Raw genomic sequence first — 8,940 nt, 5'->3', positions numbered from 1 at the left:
CAATGAGACTCTCAGGAAGCACACTACACGTTTTATTCCATGCAGACGTACACAGCCAGACCCTTCACTGAACCTTCAATCATGTTGAATATGAAGAATATTTCACATAAAAAAAATGTGAAAAGGAATAAGGCAAGCCCACCTGAGAGTTTGTGTTTCTTATGTGTAATATTCATTCATGTCTGGTACCACCTGGTCCTGACAAAGATGAGGACAGATGAGACAGACACTGATGGCATTTTGGAAATGGCATCCATTAAATATTGATGGAGTCTACTGCATGACCCAGCCACAGCCTTGGGGAAGAAAGTCAGAGCCTGGTGTGTGAGGAGGGCAGTTCCCCTTCCTGTGGGGCTGCTGAAGCACAACCATGTCATGGGGAGGGCCCTGCCTCCAGAGGCCACACCCTATGTCTCCCGCCCCTTCAGACAGACTCTGTAGCTCTGCCCATGAGCACAGTTGAAGCCTCCAGGAGGAGACGCCATGACCGTCGTCTCCTTCACAGTCCTGCTCTGTCTGGGTGAGATGTGGAGATGGGGAGGGATGCTGTGCTCTGGGATTGATGCTGCCCCACAGCCCAGCACGGGTCAGTTAGGAAAACCCAGGGTCTCAGGAGGTTCTGCAGAGGGGAGGACCTTCTCAAGCTTCAGGGACAAACCTCTCACTGGGAACTCTCTTCCAGGACTGACTCTGGGCCATGGGACACCAGTGCTGTCAGGTGAGTGAGTGTCTGCAGATGTCCTGACATCACTTCTCATCATTCCTGGAGCCATGCTGGGCTGTGAGGATGGAAACAAACTCAAGCTCGCTGCCCCTGGGAATGGCTGAGGGTTGGGGTTGGGGAGCTGCAATCTGAGGATGGCTGCCCTGGATCTTAGCTGATCTTTTCCTTGCAGGAAACTTCCCTAAACCTATCCTCAAAGCACAGCCAGACTCTGTGGTCCCAGAGCAGACTACAGTGACCTTCTTGTGTGAGGGGATCACGGGAGCCCAAGAATACCGTCTGTATAGAAATCGACAACAATATTTAAGGCACATAGACAGACTACCAAATCCTAATAACAAGGCTGAATTCTCAATCTCAAAAGTAGACCTTAACAAAACAGGCCAATATGTCTGTCAATATTGGACCCATGGTGGATGGTCAGAGCACAGTGACTCACTGGAGCTGGTGGTGACAGGTGAGAGGACTCACAGAGTCCACAGCCTCAGGTTTGTCTGTCAAGAACTGTTTCTGTAAACAGGGATGACTCCCTCACACAATCCTGGTGGATAATGAGGTCTTTGAGGACATTTAACTTATTCCTCCTTCTCTCCTAGGGGTCTACAGTAAACCCAGCCTGTCAGCCCATCCCAGCCCTGTGGTGACTGAAGGAGGGGAAGTCACCCTCAAGTGTGTCTCAAGTCAACAAAGTTGCAAGTTCTTTCTGACTAACGAAGGACCACAGAAGGTCTTCTGGACACGGCAATCAAAGTACAACTACTCTATTCGGCGGTACCAGGCCCAACTCCTTGTGGATGCTCTGACATCAAGCCAAAGGTGGAGATTCAGATGCTACTGCTTTGAGAGTAACAGACCACTAGTGTGGTCAGAACCTAGTGACCCCCTGGAACTCCTGGTCTCAGGTGAGAAACCCCAGTCTTCCCTAGAATGCTGCTGAATTGACACAGGTGCTGAGGGAGGTCTTGGTGTGTGAGGTGTGAGGAGCCAGGGCTGCTGAGCCCATTGACACAGGCAGTGGGAGACAGAGGGACACAAGATACAGAATCCAAGGGAGAGACTGACAGCAAAGCTTAGGAGGTCCAAGACAGAGAGGAATCTTCATGGAGCCCTCTGCTACTGTTGTTCAGCTTAAATGGCATCCACCGGAGCTCCAGCAATTCCACAGAAGAGAGAGAGAAAGGGTTGCAGGAGCCAGAGCCCTCAGGACACCAGGAGAACACTGCTCACAGGATCAACTCAGCAGGGATCCTGAGGGCTCACAGAGACTGAAGCAGTGAAAAGGCTCATGCATGGGTCTTCCCTAAGCCCTCTGCACACAGGCTGTGCTGGTTTACTCTGGGGTCTTTTTATTTTTTGTTTTTTAGAGGTTCACTCTGTAGGCCAGGCTGGCCTTGAACTCACAGAGACCTGCCTGCATTTGCCTCCTGAGTGTTAGATTTAGACGTGTACACCACCACTGGCTAAGTAGCTTGCGATTTTTCTTAGACATGACAATAGGAGTCTGGAAGTCTCTGACTCTTTTGCCTGCACAGAGGATCTTTTTTCTCCTACTGGGTTGCCTTCTCCAGCCTTAACAGGAGGGTGTTTGCCCAGTCTGACTGCATGTTGTTATGTCGTGTTCCATTAATATCACTGGGAACCCTGCTCTGTTCTGAAGGGAAACAGAGGAGCCGTGGATCTGGGGGAGAGGGAATCTGAGGGTGCTCCTGGCAGAGTGTATTGTTTGACAAAAAATAAATTAATTAGGAAAAAGAGTGCCTTCCACAAGAGTGACTATGCTCTGCCACTTTCAGACAGACCCACGCCATTCTCTCCTGTTTCCTTGCAGGGACCCTTCACAAACCCACCATCAAGGCTGAGCCAGGCCCTGTAGTGACCTTAGGAAGCCCCATGAACATCTCGTGTCAGGGGACCCTGGATGCAGAAATGTGTTTTCTGCATAAAGAGGGAAGCCAACAAACCTGGGGTACACAGACCCCAAAGGAGCCTGGGAACAAGTCCACATTCTCCATTCCTTCTGTGACAGAGGGCATTGCGGGGCAATATCGCTGTTACTGCTACACCTCAGCTGGCTGGTCAGAGCCCAGTGACACCCTGGAACTGGTGGTGACAGGTGAGGGGACAGTGAGGGTCTCAGCCCCAGGCTCTGCTCTCAGGAGTATCCCCTCCTAAAGCCTAGCCCTGGAGACCATTGTGACTGTGTAATCACATGTAACAGTCTGTTCCTTCTGTCCTAGGAATCTCTGACAGTAAACTCAGTCTGTCAGCACTGTCCAGCCCTGTGGTGACCTCAGGAGGGAACATGACTCTCCAGTGTGTCTCACGGGTGTTCTACCACAAGTTCATTCTCACCAAGGAAGATCAGAAGTTCTCCAGCTCCCTGAACTCACAGTATCTACACAGTATTAACCAGTACCAAGCCTTATTCTCTATAGATCATGTAACAGCAGACCACTCAGGGACATTCCGATGCCATGGTTACTACAACCAAACCCCACAGCTGTGGTCAGCACCCAGTGAGCCCCTGGAAATACACGTCTCAGGTCAGTCAGCCCTATCACTGACCAATCATTTTTGACACACTAAGCCCTCTTCCATAGACTGGTCTCATTTGTTTTTGAAGATAAAGAGTGAAAAAGAAAGATCCAGAAAGCTGAGCTAGAGCCCCACTCCTGGGGAGAAGCAGTGACATGTGCAGGGCATGATGGGAAGGAATAGGTGTTTGGTGAAAACCAGCTCCTCAATCACTAGGCTGTCACCTTCCCTCTAGGTCTGTCCAAGAAGCCCTCCCTGCTGAGTCACCAAGGCCATATCCTGGACCCTGGAAAGAGCCTCACCCTGCAGTGTTGCTCTGACATCAACTATGACAGATTTGCTCTGTACAAGGTGGGGGAAGACATCTTCACCAAGCGGTATGGCCAGAGGACCCAGGCTGGCCTCTCCTTAGCCAACTTCACACTGGGCTATGTGAGCCGCTCTACTGGAGGCCAATACAGATGCTATGGTGCACACAAGCTCTCCTCTGAGTGGTCAGCCTCCAGTGATCCCCTGGACATCATGATCACAGGTGAGGAACAAATGAGATTCTATGTAGTATCTAATCTCAGCATGAGCTCTCATGGGGGACCTAAGAGCTGAAGGCTGGGATAGGGACAGAGATTTATTTGGGGACAGATGGAGAGACAGGGAGAAGGAAAGAAGAGTAAGGCAGAGATAAGACTGAGTCACAAGTGCTCAGACCCTAGTGAAGTCTCAGCTCAGAGCATTGAAGGCAGCCTCTCATTATCTCTGCTCTCTTTAGGACAGTCTTTTGCCAGACTTTCCCTCTCAGTGAAGCCAAACTCAACTGTACAGTCTGGAGACAATGTGACCCTGCTGTGTCAGTCAACATTCAGAGCATACATTTTCATTCTGTCCAAGGAGGGAGCAGCCCACCAACCCCAGCGGATGAAATCAAAGTTCCAAGATGGGGAGTTCCAGGCAGAATTCTCCATGACTGCTGTGACCTCTGCCCTCTCAGGCACCTATAGGTGCTACAGGTCTAGAGGCTCATATCCCTACCTGTTGTCACATGCCAGTGCCCCTGTAGAGCTCTTTGTCTCAGGTGAGGTGACCCTGAACTCTCAGGGTGATTTGCAATACAAACCCTAGAAGAGCCCTTGACTTGAGTGGGATTAAAGGAACAACAAGAAGGGTGAGTCAGAAGGCTCTTTCCCTGACAGAGAAGTGGATGCCAGCAGGGTGCCTTAAGTAATGTCCACTCCATCCTCTATTGCAATGTAGGCTTGGGGAAGACAGCATGGTGGTCTTGGGGAGGTTACAGTGCAGATGTAGGAGAGACAGCAGAGGCAGGTCCCTGTGTAAGCATCTAATCCTCACCCACTCTTGTTTCGTTTCCTAGGACCTATTGTATCCCCCAGCCCACCACCCTCATGCCCCTTGCCAACAGCAGGTACGTATCAGGAAACTCAGCAGAGGCAGTAGCGTACATCCCCAGTCTCACCTGAGCCCACCAAAGTCCTCATTTCTCTGTCACTTAGCTTGTGACTGTGGAAGGCAAACAGAGAGCTCAACAGAGACCCAAGAATCCCAGGACGTAGAGGTTGGGTTACAGAAGATGGAGTGCAGAGAGAGATCTTTTTGCTCAGTCTGGAGGATGGGGCAGGTGATTAAGTGGAGAGCAGGGATCCCAGACACTCACCCCCCCCATCTGCCTCTAAGGTCCTGAGAAATCACCTCTCATTTCATTGAGTCAGGCCCCAGAAGTCTCTGTAACCATCCCGTTGGATGTGGTACCCAGATGGGCAATAGTTAGTTATGGGCTGGATACAGCTGCTTCTGGAGATGCTGACTTGGACAAGTCCTTCCCATTCTGGGCTGGCTGCTGTTTCTCTGAGTTTAAATGGAGAGACCTGGCCCACGTGTGTAAATTTTTTCAGTGCTGGCTTTGAATGGCGCCTCTACTAACAGAGGAGGCCTGCAGAACCTGAGTCTGCAGTGGGTCTGTCCCACCATGGAGGTGACATGGACAAGGGTGTTGCACAGGACCATGGCCGGGCATTCCTGCTCCTTCCCTACAGCTCATGAGGCTTCTGAAGCCCATGGACTCAGGTTAGGTGATCCAGATACTTATGCACTAAAGCAGTATTTCAAGATTCTCCTTCAACAATAATATGGTTGGGTTATAAATGATGCATAGATGGATATTCACTCTCATGTTGGTAGAAAACAGCAGAGATATTTCCAGGAATGCTCACTACAAGCCATACCAATGGAAGCCAGAATGTTTTACAAAGCCCGAAAGAGCATGCCGAAGAGGCCACAGACACATAGAGGATACTAAATAGGAAGACTTCCCAGAAACAACCTCTACTTTTACCCTCCATCCAGAAACAGGAGACAAGTATTCATTGAATCTGACTTTTGCAAAGGCTAATTTAGAGTGAAAAAGGTCCTTGGGCCCTTAATTATCAGATCACCAGCAATGCATGAATGGATCCTTCACGCAGCCACTGTTGAGTCTTGACTACAACACCGAAGCTTGGGTAGAAGAAATTTCCAAAGGTATAAGGAGGCATCAGAATGACAAATGATTTCATTGTGGTAGAGTAGGCCATCTGAAAAGAAAGTAGACATAACATTCCTAGAAAAAATGCTGCTTCTGGAAATGATGCAAAAAGAAGGCCCCAACATTCTGGACTATGTAGGAGACGCAGCAAGGCTGACATTGGACCAATGACTGTAGATCAACAGGAAAAGATCAAGGCAACACTTTACCGTCAGAAAACTCCTTGGGGAGTCTCACACAGGCCCCATGTCTCTTTTTCTTAACAAGGCCAGGACTGTTTAATGAAACTCAAAGACAATTTCCTAACATACAGTATTATAGTGGAGGCATAATTATTTGTTTTGAAGTCATCTACTGATTGTATGGAATTATTCTCCGTGTTAAAATTCTTTTTTATTTAAATTAGAAACAATCTTATTTTACATATGAATCCCAGTTTTCTCTCTCCCTCCCACCCTCCCATACTCCCCACCAACCACCTTCACCCATCTCACCCCCCATCCAATCCCCAGGAAGAGTGAGGCCTTCCATGGGGATCATCAATGTCTGTCACATCATTTGGAGCAGGGCCTGGGTCCTCCCCTTTGTGTCTAGGCTGAGAGAGAATCCCTCTGTGTGGAATGGGCTTCAAAAATCCATCCTTGCGCTAGGGATAAATACTGATCCACTACCAGAGGCCCCACAGACCGCCCAGGCCTCTGAACTGACACCCACACTGAGGAGAGGCCCCATGTCTTATGTGTTCTGATCATTTTAATTCACTGTGAAGGACCATCCTGTCCCTGGTCCTTGCTTTCAGTGTATCCATGGCCCAGTGTCTCCAGGGGAGGAGGTAACCTTACTTTGATAGGTCCAAATCCTGCTATACTCTCCTTTTTTTTCAAAATAGATCCATATCCATAGCTCAACACTACCAGACAGAATTTGTTTTGTGAACCTGAGCATAACAATAATCACATTAAGCAAAATAAAAACCAATAATCTCAATTAAAACCTATTGTTTATGAAGTCTTCAACATTTCACTTCAGGCTGAAATAGAGGAACTGAGGCTGTGTGGGTTCAGTTTCCTTTTGTGGGGTGTCAGCTAAAAAATGTCTGCAACCTCTCCTTGGTGTGCTCATCTGAATTTAGAAAATTTTGGGATAAGACCATAAGAGACTGCATCACTGACCCTTGGATCTCCTAAGTAGATGGGGCACTTACAGTACTGTGTCCTCACAGTATAGCCTGGTTTGTCTCCACAAAAATTCTTTGTGAAGATGACAGATGTAAGGGAGTGTCACATATGTCAGTCTGGGATCTATGCTTAGTGACAGCCAGCCATGCTATCAGGAGACTGTTAGCTGAAAGCCCACTGGCTTAGCATCTGCTCTCTTTCATGACTCTCTGTCTCTCTCTCTCTCTGTCTCTCTCTCTCTGTCTCTGTCTCTGTCTCTCAAACACACACTCACACAGAGAGAGAGAGAGAGAGAGAGAGAGAGAGAGAGAGAGAGAGACTTCACTATTCTTTTGAGAGCCAGGACTACAGAACCTGTGCATGTCCCTGCCCCACCCCTTGGTCCTGAAATTCCCACATAATAGGTGAAAACAAGAGATGGAGGACAATCTACACCAGAAGCTTGCGCTCCTACCTGAACTGGCCATATGGAAATATCTTGCTCTGATGTGGAGATGAAAAGCAGGGAAAGATTTGCAACAAGACAGATGTTCTCAATCTTAGCAGAAACCATTTCTCATTTCAGAGATACTATAAGGTAGTTTCTCCTCAGCCACCCCTAGGTGGTCCACAGGTATTCAGAACAGTTCAGGGGAATGCTCAGTTCAAAGAAGAGATGGGAGGTCTAGGTGTGACAAGGGAACACACACTCAGCCAAATTCCATTGAGGAAATCATCCTAGACTGAGCACCTGAATCAGCACAACCTCTGCAGAGCTGACCAGAGACACCAAACTCATAAGTTTCTGGGGCTGCTCAATGCCCTATATTGTCAAGTTATTCTACTCGGAATATACTGGTTATAGCAGTGTCCTCACAGTGGTGCTGAGGAATCTAAAAAGAACTCCTGGAAGGAACAGGGTTGACTCTGGCCCTGTTACTGGCTTTTGGGATCAGAATCTTCTGTGTCTCCTTGCCCAGCCTTAATACATGGGGAGGTACTCAGTCTTCCTGCAACTTTATACCATAGTTTGTTGATACTGATGGGAGACCTGCCCTTTCCTAAACAGACACAGAGAAGGAGTAAAGTCAGGAGTAGGAACAAAGTGGAGTTGAGAGGAGTGGCTGGGAGGAGAAACCGTGGATGGTATTATTTATATAATTATTTTAAGAAAAAGAGTAAGTGATGGAACCTAGCTATGCCATCACAAAGATTCATCCCAGTTTTCACGAGCTTACAGGAAAAAAACAACATGTGTTTACCGTAAATGGGAAAGAGGAATGAAAAAGAAACACTCAGATGTCTTAAGCGTGCACAATCCTCTTCTGTCCTCAGGATCACTTGAGATTATCATCAATCTAGAACATGTGAAAACCCAAGACAGCTGAATAAAGGGACATCAAAGTCAGGACTGGAAACAGAGAATCCACTCCAGGGAAGGCAGAGGCCCTGGGGGACATTTAGTTATCCTGGGGACAGTTAGATTTCTTAAGGAATATTTGGCCAACCCTAACCACTGTACTTCTTTTCCACAACCACAGCCTCAGAGAACAAGGATCACACAGTGGAGAATCTCATCAGGATGGGGATTGCTGTCCTGGTCCTCATAGTCCTTGGGATTCTGGTCTTTGAGGCTTGGGGCAGCCAGAGCCAGACCGACCATGCAGCTGAAACATAATCAGAAGAGAAATAAGTGCATCTCTCAAGGTTCCTGAGTCTGGGAAATAAATCTGATGACCCAACTTTCTGTAAGGTTTCCAGTTCTTACATTGAGGAGCTGGCATGAGAGAATGTCCAGGGAGCAATTGTGATGGGTGCAGAGGGAGGAATGAGTGTTTCAATGAGATCCTTCATCAGAAAATTAATTTGTATCCTTCCACCTACTGTGCCCATTGCGTATAAACCAACTCTTTTCTGGTTCTACAAAGGGAGTAAATATATTATCCCATCTGTCTGTCCTGGGCCCCAATTTCTGTACATTTTCCTTTCCC

At 48.0% G+C, this 8,940-nt stretch overlaps 1 protein-coding gene across 1 annotated transcript; it reads left to right on the top strand.

Annotated features, from left to right (window-relative positions):
• Positions 1–483: 483 nt before the first annotated feature.
• LOC107977009 (leukocyte immunoglobulin-like receptor subfamily B member 3) lies at positions 484–8,627 on the top strand. The gene is made up of 9 exons (XM_035449155.1): positions 484–586; positions 683–718; positions 897–1,181; positions 1,321–1,626; positions 2,553–2,837; positions 2,962–3,267; positions 3,495–3,791; positions 4,026–4,328; positions 8,491–8,627. The coding sequence occupies exons 1-9, from the start codon at positions 484–486 to the stop codon at positions 8,625–8,627; spliced, it is 2,058 nt and encodes a 685-aa protein (XP_035305046.1).
• Positions 8,628–8,940: the final 313 nt, after the last annotated feature.

This window comes from Cricetulus griseus, chromosome 9, assembly GCF_003668045.3.
Source record: "Cricetulus griseus strain 17A/GY chromosome 9, alternate assembly CriGri-PICRH-1.0, whole genome shotgun sequence".
NCBI lineage: Eukaryota > Metazoa > Chordata > Mammalia > Rodentia > Cricetidae > Cricetulus > Cricetulus griseus.
The sequence above is the reverse complement of the archived record's forward strand: the minus strand, read 5'-3'. Positions and strand labels throughout refer to the sequence as shown.